This window comes from Sparus aurata, chromosome 2 (genome assembly GCF_900880675.1).
Source record: "Sparus aurata chromosome 2, fSpaAur1.1, whole genome shotgun sequence".
Taxonomy (NCBI): Eukaryota; Metazoa; Chordata; class Actinopteri; order Spariformes; family Sparidae; genus Sparus; species Sparus aurata.
The window spans coordinates 4,536,780-4,560,395 of record NC_044188.1 but is presented as its reverse complement, the minus strand read 5'-3'; the positions used below and the strand labels follow the sequence as shown (position 1 = coordinate 4,560,395).

Sequence of the window (23,616 nt, the reverse complement as noted above, 5' to 3'; positions counted from 1 at the left end):
TTTTGGTCAGTTTTCTATACATTTTGTTTTTCCCCCTGATCAGTGACTCCAACATTACCTTTAGTTTTTGGGTCCAATGTTTTTTTCTCGTCTATCGTTTTGATAGAATCAGTGGGTGGTTGTGGGTTTTATTCCCACCGCCACCTTTAAGAAGCCGAGGGACAAGTTTGCTTTGAACCTTTTGTGTTTGTGCGGTGCTTTGTTAGTTCCCCAACCTGCGACCTACGTCCTCCAACCTAAGTTGCATACATACACAAACATGCACCACATCGTTCACAGTTGCAGAGAGATGCTACTGATGAAATGAAATGACAAGAGCAGGTGATGAGATTTTTATTCCCCTCCAGCTGTCGCCTATTTATGATTTCTTCATTCCAGCACTCTGCGGGGGATTTAATTTTTATGGGATGCCAAATGAATGAAGATGAAATAAAAGCCCTATTAAACAGGACAAACAGAAATTACTTTATGAAAAGGTTGTGGATGTGATTTCCCGAAGATGTTATTTTGGTTGATGGCTGATCAAAACTGATTCGCTCTAATATCGCCGAGTAAAAGACTGAAATCTAAACTCAAAACTCACTTCTTTAATTAGCCCTTGATATCAAATGTAAGCTTCTTCAGTGGGTCGGTGTCAGTCTCAATGAGTTCCTATAGTACTAGATTCACGCTGTGCTGCCGACGAGAAACAATCGGTTTATTCTGATCAATATTGCATTTCTCTTGTTTTTGTTTTCCGTTCCCACAAGCTGCAAGCTGTGCCCCTCTCTACACTCTCTATAGCTTCCTCCTCCCTCTCCTCCTCCTCTCTCTCCTCCTTCTCTTTCTCCTCCTCCCCTCTTTCATTCAGGCTCCCTTCTGATGGACCGCGGCCCCCTGGGACCATCTACCGTTCCGGGCTCCAGCTGCCTTGAAATACTGACTGATCTGGATGGTCACACCCCGGGCTCCGCTGGATCATTGCACTCCTCTGCTTCACTATCTCCTCATATCTATATTTCTGTAATCTTGAAGCCTCTCTCTGTCTATTGATAATTATCTTGTGTGGCCTGCTCTCTTCCAGGTCATCATGTTGGACAGGAGGTCGTCTGGCTCGGGCACCGCTTGGTGATGCCTCGTCCTGCTCGGTCGTCTCCTGGATCCACTCACTTTACATAACTTGTATCAGACTTTCTGTTAATGTAACTTGTAAACTGTGAATTGTTGCTCTTTTCTGTACACGCAGTTATGATGGGGCTCAGTGCATTATGTTGCGTTATCTATACCTTCATCTTTAATCAGTGAATGACTGTTGCTCTAATGGCCTCATCAACATTAGAAGCTGTATCTCCTATAACACGACATCATGTCAGAAAATGTTGGCTTGCACGGTGTGACGATGAACTCGTGTAGCAGCTCCCTCCACAGTCATTGCAAAGCTTTTTTAAGTGTTTGTCGACATAATTAGAGAAGTTATCGCCTCGCTCTGATTACTGCTCTGGGGATTATGTAAATGTGGATGAATTTTACACAATCCAGCGACAATGATCTAACTGTTATCTACAGTAGGCGTGCTGGCACTCTTAATCCATTTAAGATTTGTCTACATATCTGCAAGCAGCCAGATCTGTGTGCAAAAAGCTTAATTGTGCATGTTCATACTGTGCTTGTTGTACACAAATCCCTCTGAAATAAACATAGAGTTTCGAGTCCACATGGGCTGCACAAGATTTCCATTTAATAATGTTTTTTATTAAACCATTCAATCTGTGACAAGCAGAGGGCGATCAAGATAAGGTGCCTCTGTGATTATTGTCTACAGTCTTATCAGTGGAGAAATTGTATATTTTTATGTACTATTTTGTCATTTCGCTGATCTTTTACATTTCTTTTTCCAGTTTTGGTGCTCCATAATTCTGTGCATTTATTATAAACTACATTTTTGCAGACATACCTGCATTTTCAGGGTCTTTTTTCCTCCTTCCAAATTTCCCAACTGTGTTCATGTGCAACATCAGCAAGTTAATTAGTCTGTTTTCTGTTTAAAAGCACTGCTTACCAGGTATTAAGCATTAACATACACTATATATTTAGCTTCCACACTACACTGCTGCAAATGACGGACCTTCTCACAGACCACTGGAGGGCAGCAGAATACTCTTCTCTGATTGTTTCTCTTGGTGCTAGGACAGATTATTTTTTTTATGCCTCTCCATCCTCCAACACTTTTAGAAATTAAGGGAAAATATATTAGTATGGTAAAAGGAACACACTTCTTCTTTACACTCGACATTAAAACCCTAAATTCTCGGATTAAGAAGGATTTTTTCTCCACAAAGATTCTGATGTTTGCACAATGTTTGATGGTCCTTTGGTGTGAAATCACAACATCCAATTATTTTGGATTTTATTTGAAGTGTCTTGCTTAACTCCTCTCAGCCAGTAACTTTTCTATACGTGTTACTTTACTCTCCGAACCACATTTTACTAAATATATTTACCTTCCTCTCTCACTCACAGCTGCTGCCGGCCCAAACTGTCTCAAACTGGAATAATTCTGCCGGGAGAGTGAAAGGTGATGAATGCGAGTGTTTCTTATCTGTCCTCAGCTGAAAGAGACACACTGCTGGAATGCAACAGGGAGGGGAACTTTATGAGCAGATACGTTAACTCACCAATGAGCTAATAGGTCAACCAACCAAACCACAAACACAGATGCATCAAAATATGCACACACACACACACAGACACAGACTGGAACACACACACGGATATTGGCAGTACAACCTGACCTGAATTACCCTGTGGCTCACACTCTGTACCTGACCTCCTTATGATGTTTTGTGAAGACAAACCGCAGCTTTATTTATCATCAGTTCAGAGATTTAATGAGCTTCGCCTTGTTGCGTCTAACAACAAATTAATACCACACTATAAACACTTTAAAAAGTCACCAATGTGTGATTTCAGGGCTGTTGTGTTGTCTGTTATTGTATTTGTTTTCTGGGCATATAAAAGTTTGAGACCAAGTGTGGCAGATCAGATCTTTTTGCATTGTCGCTATGACTGATTCACAGTGAACGAACCTTAAATTAATGTTTTATCTTTTTAAATGTACACTGACTAAGAGTGATAGCAACAATGAGACGTCTTTGGCTGAACCAAGTACACAAAGTGTGAGAAAGAAGGCTATTAAAAAAAGAAGGGACATTTTTTTATATCAAGGGACAAAAATTCAGGTTTGTGGATAAAAATAAAAGTCTGTTTTTTCCTCCTCATCTGGTTTTATACAGATTAATGTGGTCCGAACAGGAATCTCACAATAAACCTTTCAATACAAACTGCATGCTGACAAACAAAAATCAGAAGACCACATTTTACTAGATATATTCATCCTCCTCTCTCACTCACAGCTGCTGCCGGCCCAAACTGTCTCAAACTGGGATAATTCTGCTGGGAGAGTGAAAGGTGATGAATGTGAGTGTTTGTTATCTGTCCTCAGCTGACAGAGACACACTGCTGGAATGCAACAGAGAGGGGAACTTTATGAGCAGATACGTTAGCTCACAAATGAGCTAATAGGCAGGGGCGGGTCTAGGGGGGGGCAACAGGGGCCAGTGCCCCCGTAACTCTGAGGGACCATCCAGATGGGCGAAAACGATCTTTTTTTCCTCCGTCTTCCTCGGCATCGTTTCAAGAATATTTGCGCCCAGACGGACCCACTGAAAACGACCGAAAAGCTGTAGTTCATATTCCAGGCCTATAGGTGGCACCAAAAAGCTTGCATGCTGTAAACAAACAGACAGTAGACGGAGAAACTGAACACAACAAGAAGAAGATGAAAATGGCTACTGCAAGGAAACCAGAATCGTTCGTGTGGACCGATAATGAGGTAGAAGAACTGCTGCTGTGACTCACACTCAGCTACAAGGAGAGTAAGTTGCAAGAAAGGCTCAATATCTTCTGCAGCACGAACACGAGCACGTAGTCCGCCATTGTTGTTGATGTTGTTATGGGACGTCGCGGGGTTCAGAGGTCGGAGGCTAGAGGTCGAGGGGTGGGGCGATGGCGTCATCGTTTTGGAAAGTACGCAGATTCGCCGTCCACATGAAAACGGGAGGGCTGCGTTTTCAGATTTCTCCACCCTGAGACCCGTTTTTAAAAAAGTGCGTTTTCAGGATCCGTATGGACGATCGGCCAAAACAATGCAATACATGTGCGTTTTCGCAAAAGAGCGTTGTCATCTGGACGGGGCCTGAGTCTGGACCCCCCTGTGGCCCCCCTGACAGGGAGTGACAACACAATGACAGATTTCTTGCAATGATTTTGTTCTGAAGGGAAAGGGAGGAAATAAAGTGTCTCAGCAGTTTTCTACCCAATCAAAATTGCTGAAATTGTAAACACTGCTTTGTCCGAATGAGGGATTTGTCCTTTTTTCCGGGTTGTATGTGCCCCCTAACAAAAAAGCCGGCCCCAACCTGGCAACCCTATTAAAACTGGTCTAGAACCACCACTGCTAATAGGTCAACCAACCAAACCACAAACCCAGATGCATCAAAATATGCACACACACACAGACACAGACACGAACACACACACGGATATTGGCAGTACAACCTGACCTGAATTACCCTGTGGCTCACACTCCTCACACGCACCTGACCTCCTTGTGATATTTTGTGAAGACAAACTGCAGCTTTATTCACGATCACTTCAGAGATTTAATGAGTTTACACCTTGTTGCGTCTACTACAAATTACTACCACACTATAAACTATCTTTAAAAAAATCACCAATGTGTGATTTCAGGGCTGTCGTGTTGTCTGTTATTGCATTTGTTTTCTGGACATATAAAAGTTTGAAACCAAGTGAGGCAGATCAGATCTTTTTGCATTGTCGCTATGAGTGATTCACAGTGAACGAACCTTAATTTAATGTTTTATCTTTTTAAATGTACACTGACAAAGAATGAAAGCAACAGTAGAAAAGTCTTTGCCTGAACCAAGAACACAAAGTGAGAGAAAGAAGGCTTTAAAAAAAAGAAGGGACATTTCTTGTATCAAGGGACAAAAATTTAGGTGTGTGTGGATGTAAATAAAAGTGGTGGTCCGAACAGGAATCTCATGATAAACCTTTGAGTACAAACTGCTTGCTGACAAACAGAATAAGCTCTTGTGTTCTGTAACTGATTTGAAGACAAGTGTTCTCGTTGAGTCTCTTCCTTTTGTGAGTCTGCTGTGGGTCAGATTTGGATTTAGGTTTCTTGCCGTTGCAGGTAAAAACCCCGGTGAGTTTCCGTTCCCACTGAGTGGACACAGTGAGCCTGTGTTATTTTCAGGGAGGAGGAGGAGGAGGATGAGGAGGAGGGGAGGAGGAGGGTTGCTTTCTCTTTCTGACTTCAGGTGCAGGCAACCTCTCTGCCCTTCACATTCCCCAGTATCGGTCACGTGACCAAAAGTTTGGACAGAGCCAGCGGAGCACGACCGCGGAGACTCACACAACGGCTTTTTTCTCTTCACTCTTTCACTTTTTTTCTCTTTTTACAGTCAACCTGGTTTAGGTATTTGATGAGATTCAGTTTCATTATAGCCTCGGGATCTTTAGGTTTCAGCCCTTGTTTGCCTCGTACTCTTGTCGGTTTTTAATTATTTCTTATTAAAACATTAAAAGAATCTCTCTCTCTAGTGTTTTGAATTGTTTCAATTCACATACACATTATCGGAGGTTACTCCACACATTCACTCAAGCTCTATACTTATGTACGATTTGGCTAATTCAGTTTTGTGACACAAAATAAAATCGACAGATAAATTATGATATAATATAAAAGATTAAAATAAACTGTATTAATCCATCCAGCAGATAAACTATTTAACTTATTCAAACCACCCTTACCAGCTTTAACATTAAAGTAAACAGAAATAAGAAATCATCAATTAATTACTTATATACTTATAATTTGAAATGTGCCATTCTGCATAAGGAGTTAAAAGTACTCCATACTGCATACTGTGAATATATTTTGATATTAATACTTAATTGTAAACAGTATTTATACACTGTTTTAATTCTACTTCTACTTAAATACAAAATCTGAGTGCTGCACCTCAGGATGTGCTGCGAGGTACATCTGTGTGGGAATCAATGATTAGCTTAACGATCACCAAACATGCCCGAGGGTCCTAAACAAGTCACTGGAACAGCACACACACACACACACACACACACACACTGCCATCGTGATGCTCCGTCACAACTCTGAGGAACGGGCTCACTTTATCTGCTTTGTGTTTTCTTGTTTTGAGCTGATTTATGTTTTGGCTCACGGACCAACAAGAGATTTAAACAGAGAAACTGTCATTAACACTAAATTAAACAACGACTGTAGAGATTTTAATGCGAGTAGTGTTGCATTTCTTTTTAAAATATAAGAATTGAGCAGGCGAGAAAAGTTTAGTTACAGAATATAGAACCTTTCAGATAAAAGCAATTCAAAGTGCTTTACAGGGACATAGACATACATTAGAAATAGATTATTATATATGTTTAATTTGCAAGACAAAGCAAACAAATGAGCCTATAAGTAGTTAAAGATTTGAAGAAATTGCATTTGAAAGACAATAATTGAGGGTAATGGAAGGCAAATGGATAGTTAATAGACAATCTGACTTCTCCTGAACACAAATCTATAAAAGGAATGTTCACACTAGGAAATAATTTAATATATACGTCATATCTGTTAACTTTAAGGCAACTTAGGTAAAAACCTGCTGCGTGAAAGTCCTTTTTTTTCTGACTTTCTTGTTCTTTATAACATATTACTTGATATTTATTATGTGTGGCGTTTGGATGCATCTGAATCTAATGGGAAGAAAAGGATTGACGCATCACCTGCACATTAAATTGTAGCTTTGTGCGTATGTATTGCAGCAATAAAAAAATTAACTGGGCTGTAAAGGACCTTCACGTGCCTCTAAAGTCACAAAGAAAATTAAAAAAAACCGTCATGAACACTCATTAGAATTTAAATGAGCTCTAATGTGTGGTTGCTGTAATCATGACCAGATGTCGGGCAGCGTCTTTGTCAGAGGCGACATTGATATGGCAGGAAAAGACAACAGTTGGAGAGTAATGCGATGCTGCGCGGAGGGGCCTCTCCCATATTTACGATGAGACGTTCATTAAATTTTCAGACCGCTGCCTCCGTCAGGTGTGACTTCATGTGTTTTAAGCCTGACTCGTGTCTGTTCTGGGAGACTCTGGCTGATGTTTTTTAAATGTGCCGGGAGTCTGAATACCTGCGTGCTGCTTTGCTGCGTATCATCATTACTTAAAGATCAGAGGGGAAACAGTGGCACGTGAAACCGGACGGTTAAATATTGAAGGGGAGTTTGACTTATCTGAGGAATTCAAGCTGGAAGAATCGAGGTTGGATCACTGGATGGCTTTGTAAAAAAAAAAATAAAGAAGAAGATACTGTGTGCTTTTGCAGAGCTCCCCTCATTCTACCAGTAGCAGGCGGCTCCCATGAGTGATGTGTGTGGTGTAAGTGTGTGTCAGGGTGTCGGAGAGAAGCTCAGCCAAGCAGCCGATGATAACTAATGTCTAATGGTTCAAAAAAACACATGAATCATGTAAAACTGTCTGGAAGGACTCCACTCCTCTGTGCTCACACTTCTCACCTCTGCCAGTCAACTGATCCCGTGGCTAATTGCTCAGAGCGTGTGTGGTTAGAGTTGCCAGTTGCCGGTAACGTAGCCCTCCGCGGGGATCAAATGTCACGGGTACTCTTACGAAGACACCTGGACTCCGTCGTTTTTGTCACCGGGCCTGCCGACTCACGTGGAAGTGAACGCGGAGCTCGATATGAAGCACGAATGAACCTAAAAGTTTAGTCGTGTTAAGACGCAAGATAAGACAGACACAGCATCTTAAGAAAACAGTCATGTTTATTTAAAAAAAAAAAAAGAAAAGTTGTGAGATACATATCCTGCAGTTATTAATACACAAACACTGTACAGCCTTACAACATTACGTTATCTGTCTGGACTGCTGCAGGTGATTAATGACGCTCTTACTACAGTATTTATAAAACATAATCCTGGTCGTAACCCTCTCGTGCTGTTCAACACATCCAGTTCTTCCCGTGTTGCCATATTTAGGTCGGTGGCAAATGAAGCAGTCGTGTCAGTTTTTATAAAAGAAAATAATCAGTGGTAAACATCAGGACTGTATAAAAGGTATTTGATTGTTCGATGATAACATTTAGCGTGTTGACTTTTAAAAGCACAGAGCGTGATCATCCTCGCTTTTTGTCTCGAAACATGATTATCGGTAATTTTCCACTCCAGCGTCCTTTTTTTATGCTTTTTCAGTCTCTGGAAGACAAAGAGCCTACGTCAGACATACGTTACATTTAAAAGGCAAAATCAAACACATTCTTCATTGCGGAGTCTTCTCGTTTCCTTGAGCTCTGTTCCTCAGTTCACCCTCATTTCTGGTGTGGAGAGCAGGTTTGAGATTCAATAATGTCTTTTCCTCTTTGATCGCCATTCATACATAGTCTTTCCTTTCTAACCCTGGTCCTCCTGCGGACCTCGGGGCAGAGTAAGCCATTCGTGAGGGGTTGTATCTGGTCTCACGCGGCGGACAGGAGCAGCAGAGCAGTCCGCCACCGAGAATCAGGAGGGCAGCAGCTGCCCAGCCGATGTAAAGCGCGGCGCCCAGCTCCCTTCGCTGAGCATCGGTGAGTAAAGGGTTGTAGAAATCCCTGATGATGGTGTTGGCCGACCAGGAGACAGGAATGAGCTGCATGACGCCGGAAACAATGAAGAAGACCCCGGAGATGATCATCACCTTGGCCTTGGACGCTTCGTCGTCGATGCAGTTGGTGCACTTGGCCCCTGCAATGGCGATGAGCACAGCCAGGATGGCGAGCAGGATGGAGATGACGGTGAGGGCGCGGGCCGCTTGGAGGTCTTGGGAGAGGGCGAGCATGGAGTCGTAGACCTTACACTGCATCTGACCCGTGCTCTGGACCACGCAAGTCATCCACAGGCCCTCCCAGATGATCTGCGCAGTCACGATGTTGCTGCCGATGAACGCCGTCACCCTCCACATAGGGAGGGCGCACGCCACGATGGCAATAATCCATCCCAAAATGCAAAGGGAGATGCCTATCAACTCCAGCCCGACAGACATACTGAGACGTCTTCCTCTCCTGCTGCTGAACGCGTGTCACACCTGAGACGAGATCACAGAAAGGAAAAAAAAAAGGAAAATGTGCAGAGGGGAAGAATCAGCCGGAGAGCAAACTACTAATTAAGTTAATTTCAGGCCTTGCATCGGTGCGTGTGTGGTGATCTGTTGCCTCGACTTCACCAGTATCCTTTATAAGGCGGATCAGATGGAGGGAGGAGACCTTCAAGGAGCTGACATCACCAAAAAGGGGGAGGAAAGGAACCTGGACACACTCTGCTCTCAGCTTACATGGCCAGCTTCACAATGGGCCACGGCCACAAAGAGGCCTTATGCAGCGGAAAGGGGACTCAAGCGTGTCCATGTGTTGTAATAACTAAAGAAACAGTTCTAAGGTTCGAGGGCTTATTGTAGGATTGAAAATAAGGGTGTTCGATTTCACTTCACCTCTTTTATTTATCGTGCCGACGAAGCGGGTTTTAAGTGTAATCTTACCTTTCCAGGATCAGCGAATAACATATTTATGGTCTTCTTATAAGGATGTACATTTAATATTCACTTCAGTCTTAAAGGGGCTCTGCGGATTTCCGCTTTGAAAGGCTGTAATTAAAGTGTTACACATGAGTTTGGGGCGTCTGGAGACTTGGATTATCTGATTCTTTTATGCTTTTCGTGCATAACATTTGAGAATTTGCTGGTTTCGCCATCTTAAATGTGAGGATTTGCCTCTTTTCTTTCTCATTAATGACATAAAATGAAGATTATTTGTGTTTTGGACTGTTGTTTGGACAAAAAGAAGCCATTTAATTGAACTGAAGATGAATTTAAAGACGTTGCTTCTGTGCAACTTTTCTAGGCATTTTCTAGACCACACAATGAATCAATTAATTGTGAAAAATTAAACCAAGGATAGAGAAACGTACTCAAACTCTACAGCGACACAAACTCCTTCAGTTCGAGCTGGAGTTATGAGGCTTTCACCTGAACGGTCTGATGGACCTTAATGACTCTGTCTGTCTGCAGAATGCCCTTGAAATTCTTCGGGGCCGGGATTGTCTCCCTAGAAATCGCCCCCACCCCCTCCTGCATTCTGTATCCCGGCGTTGACAGGCCCCCCCCCCCCCCCCCCCAAGTCTCCCTCTCTGCCATGAAACAGATCCATTGTCTGGGATTGCAGTTGAGATAGTCGAGTGTGGGGAAGCTGACAAAGTCGCGGTTCTTGTTATCATAGAGCCAACAGACATGTGGGAGACAGCCAGGTGGAGAGGGGCTGTGATAGAGACTCCCCGTCGTCGGACTAATGGCTGGGTATGCAGTGTGCATGAGATCAGAGAGTATCTGTGCACCTGCTCATGTGAAGATCAAACATCTTACAGAGTCTATTTTTGAATGTGTTGTTTCAATTTCCCTTTTGGAACCCGTTTTGTCATGAAAAGTTGATCTGAATGTTCGACTGGCCAACCCAAAAATGAGTCATCTCACTCACTATTAGTTACATAATACACTGGATTCTAAAACATGTCATCTAATTTAAATGTTTGGGAATACTTCAATCAGATATTGAAGATATTGCACCTGATAAGAACAAATAATCAAACACATTTTGCATTTAGGATGTTGTTTCTCTTGTGAAAGTTTTTCATTGCTGATGGTTTTTAATCAAAGGAAGAAGTTTATTTACTTTAGGAAAGAAAGTTTCATATTCCAGTTCCAATATTTTAAAGACGACAAGTAAAAAGATAATCAAGTAATCCTAATCCTTATATGTAATCCTAATAACAATCATTATCACTGCTCGATCACATGATATACAAGTGCCCATGTATAGTTTTAAGCTTTATATTTAATTGTAATCATCCCAGATGTTTATAAATGTGTGTAATTAGATTATAGTTATTGATGCAGTTAAGTACGGTACAGTCAGGACACAGTGTGTTCATGAATGTGGTTAAAACAGACCTGAAAAAGTAAATGATAGATATTTCATATTAAGCCCCTCGTCCTCGCCAATGATAGTGAAACAGACAAACTGAACAGATAATTGTGATAAAAGATTTGAATCATCGAGACTGTTTAGAATAAAAAAAAACCATGGCCTTTAATTGAAAACATATTAACAACACGTCAGATATTAAAACATTTCAGATGAACTGTTACAAAAAAACATAAAGACAAATCTTCATTACGTGGCGTCCATAAACATCTCAATCTAAATTCAACGTTTCCTCATAAAACACTCACACTTCAGTGGATACAGTAAAAACAAAAACAAAGCGTACATGCAAAAGTAGGACACATCACATCACTAACAGTTGTTGGTCTCAGTGCTTCCTACAACTTCGTAGTTACACACAAAAAAACAAAACAAAAGAAAGCCAGATTGGTGCAGGTTCTGTTGAGAAGAAGAGACATCACGTGGTGGCATAAAGAATAAAGAAGTTTTCCTCCTCTCAGCATGAAGACAGTTGCGTATAAATTACGCAGTGTTTTAAGTCGTGAGAAAAGAGCAGCTGTGAGTTCAGACGTAATCTCTCCTGTCGTAACCACCCGGAGCGATCGACCTGGTTTGGGAGTACACCATCTTTGATGGAGGCCCGTAGCGTTTCTCAGGTTGCTGGGGGCAACTGGAGCACAGGATGCCCCCTCCGATGAGCAGAAACGCAGCTGCAGCCCAGCCCAGGTACAGAGCTGCACCTATCTCCCTCTTCTGCGCCTCAGGTATGACTGGATTGTAGAACTCCATGATGATAGTATGTGCGCACCAGGAGACGGGGATCAGCTGGGTCAGAGAAGCCAGGATGAAGGCCGACCCGGCGGCTATCATCACCCGAGCTTTGGCCGACTCTTCATCCACACAGTTGGTACATTTTGCCCCCATTACGGCCACAAAAGCTCCCACAATACCCACCACGATGGAGATGATGGTGAGGGCGCGGGCGGCCTGGAGATCCCCGCTCAGAGCCAACATGGAGTCGTGGATTTTACACTGCATCTGGCCCGTGCTCTGGACCACGCAGTGCATCCAGATGCCTTCCCAGGTGATCTGAGCTGTGACGATGTTCATCCCAATGAACGCGGAGACCTTCCACATGGGTAAGGCGCAGGATACAATGGCTAGGATCCATCCCAGGACAGCCATAGTCACGCCAAGTATCTCCAGTCCCGCTGAAGGCATGTTTGAACTCTGTGTTAGGGCAAATCCTCAAAAATCTGCTCTTTCTCAGTAGTTAAAAAGTGGAATGAGTGTCTCCCCAATGCTGATTACAGATATAAGCGGCAGATGTCTTTAGAGCAGAGGGAGGAGTCACTTGGTTATTGGCCGGGGAAGAATTCAAATTATCTTCTGTCGCACCTCGTTTGTCTAAAAACTCAGCCTTGGCATGTAAACGGTCACGGCTTAATCATTCAACCTCCTCTGTGCCGGTAGCTCTCCCACCTATTTGGGTGAGGGGAGAGTAAACAGAGGGTGTGTATCTCAGGTCTGGAGTAGTTAAAGAATAACAGACATGGTAAAGATCAGTGGATGAATGATTGTCGGCGGAAGGCTCTATATAACCTCCTGCGGATTTCCCATGACGATGCTCTCCTAATCGGATAAAAAAACAAAACATTTAATAAGATGTACTCCTTGTTCCTGAGCCCATACGATAACATCCTTTATACAATCTCATTCCATCCTTGCTTGTGAATATCTGAGCCTTTGTGTCACGATACGGCCACCTGGTACCAAAGATCCGTGGAATGGAAACAGGTGCTTTTTTTGGAGCATTTCACAACTTTCCCAATCTTTTCTCTCTCCAGTATTTCATGCATCACAGTCTGAATCAATAAAGATGATGAGGTGAAACATATATTTTGAAAAAAATATGCCAGAAAGGATAAGAAATTGATCACATTCTGTTTTATTTATGTTTTAAACATCGGCCCGTAGGAGTTCCGGGCAAGAATCTCTGTATCCTTCCAGAAAATGTGATAAAACTTTCACACCCTTTTCTATGGAAGGTCTGCATATTTTCATTTACTGTAACTATTAACTCTTGAAATGATGGGAAATGGTGTTTTTTTTTTTTTAGCTGCACATATGTGGGAGAAATCTGCAATCGTGTCATACAGAAAGTTTGACAAGATTGCAGACACCCGGAATCTTTCCCGTAAAAATGCCTGACAGAATTAACAGTTCATATACAAAGTTCCTCGAAAAGGAGTCGCTATAAAGATAGTTTCATTTCTCTCCAAACCGCACGGAACTTCAGATATCAGAGCAACACTTAAGATAATTTAATCTGGGAAAAAACCACAAGATGATGAAATACTACTTGTCAGTGTTGGGGTGTGTGCGCTTCAGCGTGTTTTTTGTCCCAGCTGTCTCCATGGGAAGTGAATGACTGAGACCACATGTGTTGACTGCAATGCAAACATCAGACAAAGCCCTCTGAGCATACAGTGAACTCTGTTGAAAATCATTTATAAGTAACATCCGAATGTCTCTCAGGACGTAGACATGTGTGTAATGATTATTCCGAGGAACAGTCATTCAAAGAGGGAGCACACCAACACTGGTGTGTCGGCGCTGAAACAATTGTCTGCGTGCGTGTGCACAAAGCTGATGGGTCTTATCAGCGTCCTTGTTCTGGAGGGCAGAGTGCATCAGGATCTTCAACCTTAGTTTAACATTTCCACGTGCCGCGGAAGATGGCGCTCCTAAATAAACAGCTTCAGTAGTTCCACCAGCATCCCTTATCACTCTGTGTTGAATCTGCAAAGCTAACTTTGTAGTTTTTAAACAAAAAATAAAGAGATTGGGAAGAAAGAGAGGCGGCTTTACCAACGTGATGCAATGAATTCAGTTAAAAGCATCAGAATCAGAATCAGAATTCCTTTATTGTCCCACAAATTTGTTTGCTGTAGCAGCTAAAGGACAGAATATTACAAAACAACCCAATAACAATAGCAAAAATAAACAATACAATTAAAAAGGTAAGAAATAGAATAGACTTTTATATACATATAAACATGATATTGTACAAATAAGCAGTACTTTAAACGCAGCGTGTATTTGATTATTTCTAAGTTTCTAAGAGGACAAAAGCACTATTTATCCCAAAAGGGGAACATTTAATTTATTTTCTCATTTCTTATACTCTCTTTGCCGTGAGATGATGTCTTCATATTTGAGTTTCAACTCAAGTATCAGACTGTAAAAAAGATATGCAAAAAATACAGGAAATAAACACTGATTTAAAGAGAAAGACTTAAAAAACTAAAAGACTTGATATCAGTCAAATGATCTGTCCATGCAGCAGGATTATTTTCACTTTACAAGAAATTAGGTTTAGGTTCAAGGATTTGAAAATAAAGTAAACAATGTTTACGATCTTAACTTCCGCACAATGTCACAACAAACATCTTAGAATAAGAATTCATCAAAACAAAGTTGCTTATCAAGATGAGACAAGACATTTACTCGAATAAAGTTAAATAAGTTTATTACTCTCTGTTCAATCTGTGGTTTTGCGGCGTCTGTTGAGTTTTGTTGCAGCTCCTATGAAGGGAATGTCCATGACTGACTGGACTGATGTACTTTCCCATTAACACATGACTGCGCAGCCAGTAACACAATCCTGCCAGCAGGGTCTGTGGTCACTCGGAGGGAGTGTTCAGGACGTTAACCCATCCTTCAGATCGTTAATCTCACAGTTCAAACCAAAGAAAGCAAAGAAACCTTTTCAGCATCAACGTCAGTTCTTGTTCTTTTACTTTTACTATTGATTGTAAGGAGTTAAGGACTGCTGAATTTACATACAAGTCTATACATCTTCCACACATTATAAATATTATATTTGACTCAGATTGCCAAGCAGCTCATGGTCTGGACCGGGAGCACAGGGTGAGTGATAAGTTCAGGCCAGGACTTGCAGGTTTGGATCAGGAGAGGAGTGACAGGAAGGTCAGGCATCAGTCGGCGCCGGCTTCTAGAATCTGGGCTATACTAAGACCTACCAGTAGAACTGGCTTCACAAGACACTACAGGCCTGGGCTAGCTGGTTAGCATGCTAACTTCAGTAGATTCAATAAGTTAGTTTTTGGTGTTATGATTGTTGTTTGACCCTGAACGCATCAGGCCCGCTGACCAAACACCCGCTGCTGTTAGCAACTTTCTTTAACAAACAGTTTTTTGCTCCAGCACCTTTTTTTGTTTTGCCATTTAAACTCAAACTCTTTGACCATCCAGACACACAGATTCCAGTGAGTCCTACCTGGACCAGGAAGGTAAACAGTTGCAAACCACTGGATCAATGGGGTCTTTGTGGCTCGGTTACAGTGCAGGTTGCCGTTGGAGACTTTTATCTCTGACTCAGTTTCACTCTCGCACAGGCTACAATGGAGGGGAAGCACAAGGTCCTCTTCTGAAACAAGCCACCCATTGTTCCTTTTCTCCATTTACATTGAAACAAAATATCTCATTTTCTACGTGCACCAGCGGCTCTTATTGGTCAGACTCTGCTGAACTCTACAGCTGGTATCTGCCCTCATTTCCAAGTACCAACAAACGTGAGCAAAGTTGTTATGTTAAGTTAAGCATCCAACTTCAGTAAGGTTGTCAGGGCAAAAAGAAAAAGAAATTCTAGGGACACAAAATAGAATATTTTCTTCTTTTCTTTAATCAGAAACCTGCACACGTTGCTGTTACAGAAAAAGTGACTAAAAACACATCTACACATTTGTAATAATGTTCATATATGTGCAGCCTTTTGCTCAAAATCAGATTGTGGAGTTGCAAAGTTACGAACGGTATCCACTAAGAAGAAGGCTTCAAAAGTAGTAAATTATTGAACAGGTTGTTTTCTTTTATTCATGATGTTATGTGAAATTATTCAAATCAGACGATGTCTTAATATTTCTTTAAAAAAGCGAAACATCGACAAGTAAAGTGTGCTGATGTTTGATACAAAATATTAAAAGCACCTACAGAGAAATTGTTATTACAAAAAAACATCATGAGACATGCAGCAATAAGTCACATTCAATATTTAAGCCCTCTCATGAGCACAGATTCACCAACACTGTCATCATGTGCGCCCACATGCTCATACATAGTCCCTTCTTGTGTATCCATTGACTGACATGGTCTTCACGGGTGTGTAGTTCACCCGGGGAGGCGCGGAGCCGCCACCACTCGGCGCTGTAGCTGCTGTCTGTGGGCAAGAGCAACAGAGCAGGGCTCCCCCTAGGATGAGCAGGCAGGAGGCAGCCCATCCAAAGTACAGAGCATTACCAAACTCCCTCTTCCCCGTCTCCTCCAGCATCGGGTCGTAAAAGCCGATGACGATGGCGTGCGCGGTCCACGACACGGCCACCAACAGCAGCAGTCCGGCCACCACAAATGTGACTCCGGCTGAAACCACGAGCCGAGGTTTACTGCTCACATCTCGGCTACAGTTGGTGCACTTGGCACCAGCCACCGACAGCCCGATGCCCACAATGGACAGCACCATGGAGACGATGACCAGGGCGCGGGCCGCCTGCAGGTCCAACGGCAGCCCCAGCATGGAGTCGTGTACTTTGCAGTGCATCTGGCCTGTGCTCTGCACCGAGCAGTTCATCCACAAGCCTTCCCAGATCACCTGGGAGATGACAATGTTCTGACCGATGTAGGCGGCCACCCGCCACATGGGCAGGCCGCAGGCCACCATTACCCCGAGCCAGCCGGCCACGGCCAGGATCATCCCGAGGATCTCCACGCCTGCAGAGTACATAGTTATATCTGGGGATGAAGAAGGAGCTGAACGAGATTATCTTCCAGGGATAGAAGGCCCTCTGTGTCCGCAGGCTCAACCCTCCTGAGATGAAGGCGATATCGGATCCCGTTGGCTCAAAGTCCTCTGAAGACTTTTAGTGGGAGAGAAAGTGAGAGGGAGAAACAGATTCTACCTTCTTTATACAGCTTAGACCACTGAAGGTGGAGTCTGCTTAAGGTGGCATCATGTTTACCTTCAAACTGCACTTGTGGTCATACGTTAATATCCTGTGTTCACCTGGAGTTTGTGTCACATGGGAAAAAACCATCAAAAATGATTTCCAACAAAGAATTTGTCAAGCACATGTAGAGTCTTAATCGAGGTAAACATAATTAATACGTATAGATTCTGGGGGAAAGCGTTAAATCCGAACCACATTCACACAGGAGCAGTTTGTACACCAGTCATTTATGCACTCAGTTCTGATTTCACTGCGTAAAGGTGCTCGCACCAGTCTTCCGTTTAAGTCTTGTGAATTTGAGAAAGAGTAAATGTGTGTCTGCATGTGTGACGTGTGACAACCTTGAAGAAAAACGCTGAATCACCATCTGAATGAGATCTCCGTGCAGGAAAAACCAGCAACAATGACAGGCCTTGTTTTTTTTTTTGTTGGTCAGCTACATAATCCCTCCTTGGAGAAAAAAAAAAACACACACACACACACACACACACACTGAGGTAACAAGCCTCCCTGTTCGCGGGCATGTTTGAGGTGTTAAAATGGAGCACGTATGGTTAAAAACAAACTAAAAATGCATGACAGGAGCAGGTAATGCTCTTTTGAATCTCCATGGGACGAACGCTGCAAACGCCAAACCATAAATACATACCTGGGACTTAATGATCGGTCGTCTGCGTAACTAATCCCCTCAGTAAATACCCCCTTTGTATAGTATCATTTTTTTTTTGGGAACCTCATACGACGGAGAGACCATTTTGTTTTCGGCTAAAACATTCTCCGTGAGCAAAAACCAGATCCTACATTTCACGTTTCATTTTAATAACCGTTCTATCTGAAGCTGGAAATGCATCATCAACATCATCGTGCCGCACGGTGAGTCAATCAAAGGATGTGTTGTTGTTTCTGAAGACAGCAGGGACGTTGATGTGAGTCGAGCTCTGTGTCATTACAGGCTCTCCTCTAATTCACAGAGGTCGGCGGGGGTCAGCAGTCGGGATCAGTATCTCTGCTATCTCGTGGTGAACCCCGCTCCACTGATCCACATCCATCCACCCACACACACCCACACACACACAGACACACACCTGACAGGAACCTTCACATGGAATGTTTATATTTTTTTATTTCTGTGCAACACAGATTACAAAAAGGTTTGTAAGGCATGTAAAAGATAATTAGAAACTGAACTCAACCCTTTATACGATCATGTGTTTCACAACGGACGCCCCTTTCATACCCAATCATGATGCTATCACCTGTAACCAATGAACCTGTTTACCTGTGAAATGGTCCACAAACAGGTGCTTCTACAGGTGCATTCTATAACTTTCCCAGTCTTTTTTTGCTCACCTTGTCTGAACCGTGTTGCAGCCATCAAATTCATAATTTCGCACTGTTTGCAATCGATCCGTCAGAAAGGATCAGCAAATTATCACATTGTGTTTTATTCACGTTTCACACAGCAGCTTAACTTTATTTTGAGGAAGTTTGCACATCAGGAAGAAGAAGAAGAAGAAGCTCTTTCCTCATCAACACAAAATGCTTTTATTTATTTCATTTTGAGTAACTGTTTCATCTTTTCTGTAGATATTATCGGTCCATTTATATCAGATCTCAGTGGAATGTTTGACAAAGATGGTAGTTTTTGGCATCATTACTTTCACTGCGGAGGAAAAGTTAGACGCAGAAGACGCAGATCGAACTTTCAGGTACTTGTACCTTACTTGAGTATTTGCATTTTACTTTACTTACTATACTTTAGACCTCCACTCCACTGCATGTGTTTGATACTTCTTCTTGTTTAGTTACTTTACAGATTAAATGTTACATTAGAAATGAGAATTTAAAGAAACAAAACACTGATTCTGATTATCAGAGAAATACTGACTATTACATCCAGGCTGATGATTGATCGACACATAGACTACAGTTTAAACATACTTATAAAAATGTTTAATTTACTTTTTACTTGTGCTTTTGGTTCTTACATAAGTACATTTAATGTCAGATATTTCAGACTTTTACTTCAGTACTTTCTGTGTGGGTGACTTTCACTTTTACCAAAGTAATATTGTAATAAAATATCTTTATATCTTGTTGTTTTTGCTCAGATTAAAGATGGAGGTCAGAAACAATACATGTGACTTTGGCGACTTGATTCAAAACAAGCCTGTTGAGTTACTGTTTGTGTGCGTCATACTGTAAATGTTTGTTTGTGCAGGCAGGGGGAGCCACTTCTACATTTGATCAGTGTTGTGCTGATTATATTTGGTTTAGGAGAAAGCACCTGTCTGTCTGTCTGTCTGGTGTCAGTACAGGTGGATTTGTGGTTATCGAATTGTCTTTTTCTTTGTTTCTGTCTGTTCATCCAATGGTTTGTAATTCTTTTAATTCAAATGTCTTGCCCCGTGTAAATCCATCTGTATCTTGAGTTTGAAAAGTGCTCTATAAATAAAATGTATTTTGAGAACAAAACGTTGCTAGTTTAACGGGTTTCTTGGTTATTTCTGTAATGTTCAAATGTAGTGCCCTTCTCTGTGGTTTCCTCCGCAGCTGGCATCCATCACTGTATCACGAGCTCTCAGTATTGGACAGTTCCAATGAAAAACATATTTATGTCTTGGTACAGCCAGGTCTTCAGAGCACTGTGCTTCCCTTGGGTTTGCCAGGTGCCGCCAGATAAAACCAGATACAGCTTGAATCATAACATCATCATAATATTTGGAGGAGGATGAGGCGTTGTCCCTACGGGCATAATCTGTATTTTTAACCTTTATCAAGCAGCAGTGAGCTAAACAGGTCTTTTCACTCCCAGTCAAAAACCCCTGGTGAGAGACCTGTAACCAAAACATCTCAAAACACAAGAAACAAAATCTAACAAAAAACACTGATACCCTGAGATAAGCAATACAACTTGTGAACAGAATCTTTTACACATTGCATCACTTCAATCAGGAGAGACACGTGAATATAGGTAAAGAAAATGTTAATAACATCAGATGATGTGAAGACGATTGGCGCTTAGACTCTACAGAGAGATTTGGTGATTGAAGAATGTAACCGAGCAGCAGCTAGAAAAATCCCCTCACACCTTTCGAGGCGATGGCTGATGACTCTTCTGACACCGGAAGGCCGATGAGATGGTGAAGTTGGAAACATATGATGCAAATTTAATTAGTGCATAACAGGTGGTGTATTTACTCTTGATCTCTGAGACGAGATGTTTGTGTGCCTTCAGAAAAGCTGTAACTTTAGTTTCAAAAACACAGAGAGAACATGACTCTGCTGTTTCCTTCTATTAATCAAACAATAGGCTTAATGTTACTCAATGTGACGGAGAGAAAATGATTCACATTGCCGTTACGTCTTGACTTGACCAAACTTGCCAAGACAGCACACAAATCCCACTATTACAAAATGCAGACTTCACCAAAACGTAATATATTATGCAACTTTGTGTCCGTGTAACATTTGACTTTTGCATTTTTTAGCTTCTGGGTTCCTGATTTGCACCTTTAATCAGCTGAGTGTTGTTTATTAAGACGCCTTTTTTAGATTAACCTATAGTGAAATGTTGATTTGTACTAAAAATTCAGGAACAGCATCATGAATTGTGAAGAAGAGACTTTTTATTACAATCAAATCACTGACATTTATGCAAAAATGTGTTTAAATGCTGAATTAACCACATCCAGTGAATGTCACGCTATATTTACTGAGAGTCAGATGCACAGGTGTGTTGTTTGATGGGTATACAATCAATAGATCTCCATAAATCTTTATCTCTGAATTACAGGCCATTATGTGTTGCAGGTGCAGCTTCGTGATTATAGTATATCCTGGAAATATACATGCAGCAACTTGCAGAGCACCTTGCTTCACGTTCACCTGTCATGAGAACAAGAGCAGGTCAGACCGGTTTCCACGAGGCGCTGTTGTCTGCTGTAGGTCGCTGTTTTTTCACAGCACGCTCTAAGAACTATACGAATATTCTTTGTGACTTATTAATTCAATACAAACCTTTATTTATTCAGATGATGTTGTCATTGTGTGTGTTTCACCACCAATGTGTACAAAATGTACATTATTAACGTCCATGCTGTGTCGTCTATGGCAGACGATGGGAAGTCGCTAAATTATTTAAGAAAAAGGAAGCAAAAGTTGTTCCTGTTTTTTTTGTTGAATGTGAAAAATTGGTTTTGCTAACACTCACGAGGAACTGAAAGTGTTCCCGGGCTAAAACACAAACAGTCAGTCACTCATTGTTTCACAACCAAAATGGCTTTTCTTCAGACTTGCACGGCAGCAGTCGTGTGCAGTTTGTATTATTTCATAGATGACATCTACGCTACCTGCCTCCACACATTCACCTGGAATTCTCTTAAGACGAACAGATGACCTTTGCTGATGAATCCATCAGTCCAAGTCACCAACATAACAATAAAAACCTTCAAGAACACAAAGATCTGAGCCGTTGTGTCCCGATATTAGAGAAAACATATGTGCTACACTCTGGATGTCAGGATGTATCTGATAATATCTTTCAACTCTCCTGCAGACTCTTGAAAGCTTCAGCTGCCTGTTTGTGTCATGTGACATCGTGTCATGTCTGAACATGCGTGACTCACTGAGGAGATACTTGCTGTGCTTATTTTACCCACTGAAACTGTGACTGTACCTGCACAACGGCCTCAGGGCTCGCTGCGATTAAATCACCAAACACACACATACTTCCCACTCTGATGCGTGAAACTACTCGGCATGCTTTTATCTTCTGAAAAACCAAAACAGCGTAACTAACGACAACAGTTGCAAATTATTAACGTGGTTTAATTTGTGTCTTAGCCTGAACTTAAAATTCTGTAATACTTAAAATATCTCACACAGGACACAGATATATGTCAAATTTGTTATTGTTTTAAATCGACACAGATACATATTCAAGAGAAAGGGGAGGCAGGGTGTGATGTAATTATATGTTAAATAAAGTCTATTATCTTTGTTAAAATGGTGAATTCAAAAACACAAACTCACAAGAGCTTTGAATACAACACTGGATCAGAACTTGCAGTGGAGCACAAATTCTAAGCGATTTCATATCGTCCATATGGAGGTTTCTTGATGAAAAGATATAAAAATGGAATAAGAACCAATTCATTTGTGCATTTAAAGGGATATTCCGATGTAAATTTAATCCATGGTCTAACACATGGATTTCTACTGAAAAGCTGACTAAATTTACCACTCTTCTGCAGCAGCTTCCTGTTGACGGGAAGTCCAGACGAGTCGATTACCGAGTGCAGTAGAGTTCCGCGGCTCATGGATGAAAATGTATGATAATGACTCCATGGAAAAACAATCAAAGTTCAAATGTGTCTTACCTGCCAGTTTATAACAGTTATTATCGAGAGCGGACAGGGAAAAGAACGGAATTGAGCATTTCTAACCACACTCGGTAATCGTCGCGTCGGGACTTCTCCGACCTGGAAGCTGATGGAGGAGAGTTGAAATCTGTTTTTAGCTTCCCACTAGAAATCCAGCTAAGCTAGCGGAGGTTAGATGCCCCGGACTATGTGCTGAGACCCTATTTGTACTGTTGCTGAAGTTTGGTGCTGTTCTGAGCATTATTTGTGGCTTTTTGGTGGCGGTTTATATTTGGATCCATTTACTGCAGTGTATTGTTGTCGTGCGGTCGTTTCTGAGGTTGATAAAACTCCGTAAATTAGTGGTCTGCTAACTTGATCTCTCGAGAGCGAGTCTAACACAGTGTCACAGTGATTTAGACCATGGATTAAAAAGTACACCGGAATATCCCTTTAAGAAACACATTTCCCAGTGCCGGACACATAAACTGAGAGTATTTCAAGAATCTGAAGGCGTATACTACATTTTTTGCTTCACTCAACTTTTTCTGCTTAATTCAAGCAGTCCTGATGAAAGCGACAGTCCAAAACAACTTGGTCATACAGTAGTAAGTTGTTCTGAAGGAAGGGATTTTTTAAAAAACATTCTTCAGTATGCACCCTAACCCTAACAGGCAATGTAATGAAGAATGGTATGAGGTCAGAATATGCATTTATGGTGGAAAAAAAGTTGCATAATGTGGTATCAAAGTTAATTTAATCTAATTTGTTAGTTTACGTTTCTTGGTGCAAGATTTTTCTTTAACACATTTTTAACTAATAATGCTTTTAAGGAGTGATGGGGACAAAATTGCTCACTTTAAAAAGAGACACGCCCCCAGCAGCATTCAAAATGTGTTTCTTTATGCATATATTTGAACTAATCTCGTCTACTATATGGGGAAAAAATAGGTCAATACAGACTCCTGAACTTTTGTCTTCTGCACTGATAGATGTTGTGCTTAATAACCCCGCCAGTTTAACCGAACGGGTCCAACCCTTCAGGTGAACCGGCGTGTCAACCTGAGCGACAGCCGTTACAGTGCAGTTTGGGCTT

The 23,616-nt window shown here is 41.7% G+C and overlaps 3 protein-coding genes across 3 annotated transcripts; all 3 read right to left on the bottom strand.

Moving 5' to 3' along the window:
* Positions 1 to 7,915: 7,915 nt before the first annotated feature.
* On the bottom strand, positions 7,916 to 9,342 carry LOC115595775 (claudin-3). Its single transcript, XM_030440595.1, has one exon. It carries the CDS (start codon positions 9,178 to 9,180, stop codon positions 8,533 to 8,535), a length of 648 nt encoding a protein of 215 aa, XP_030296455.1. The 5' UTR covers positions 9,181 to 9,342; the 3' UTR covers positions 7,916 to 8,532.
* A 1,907-nt stretch (positions 9,343 to 11,249) lies between these two features.
* Positions 11,250 to 12,508, bottom strand: LOC115596398 (claudin-3-like). The gene has a single exon (XM_030441480.1). The coding sequence runs from the start codon at positions 12,350 to 12,352 to the stop codon at positions 11,696 to 11,698; it is 657 nt and encodes a 218-aa protein (XP_030297340.1). The 5' UTR covers positions 12,353 to 12,508; the 3' UTR covers positions 11,250 to 11,695.
* Positions 12,509 to 16,147: 3,639 nt separating this feature from the next.
* Positions 16,148 to 17,043, bottom strand: LOC115572376 (claudin-4). Its single transcript, XM_030402383.1, has one exon. The coding sequence runs from the start codon at positions 16,932 to 16,934 to the stop codon at positions 16,266 to 16,268; it is 669 nt and encodes a 222-aa protein (XP_030258243.1). The 5' UTR covers positions 16,935 to 17,043; the 3' UTR covers positions 16,148 to 16,265.
* Between the last annotated feature and the right edge of the window lie 6,573 nt (positions 17,044 to 23,616).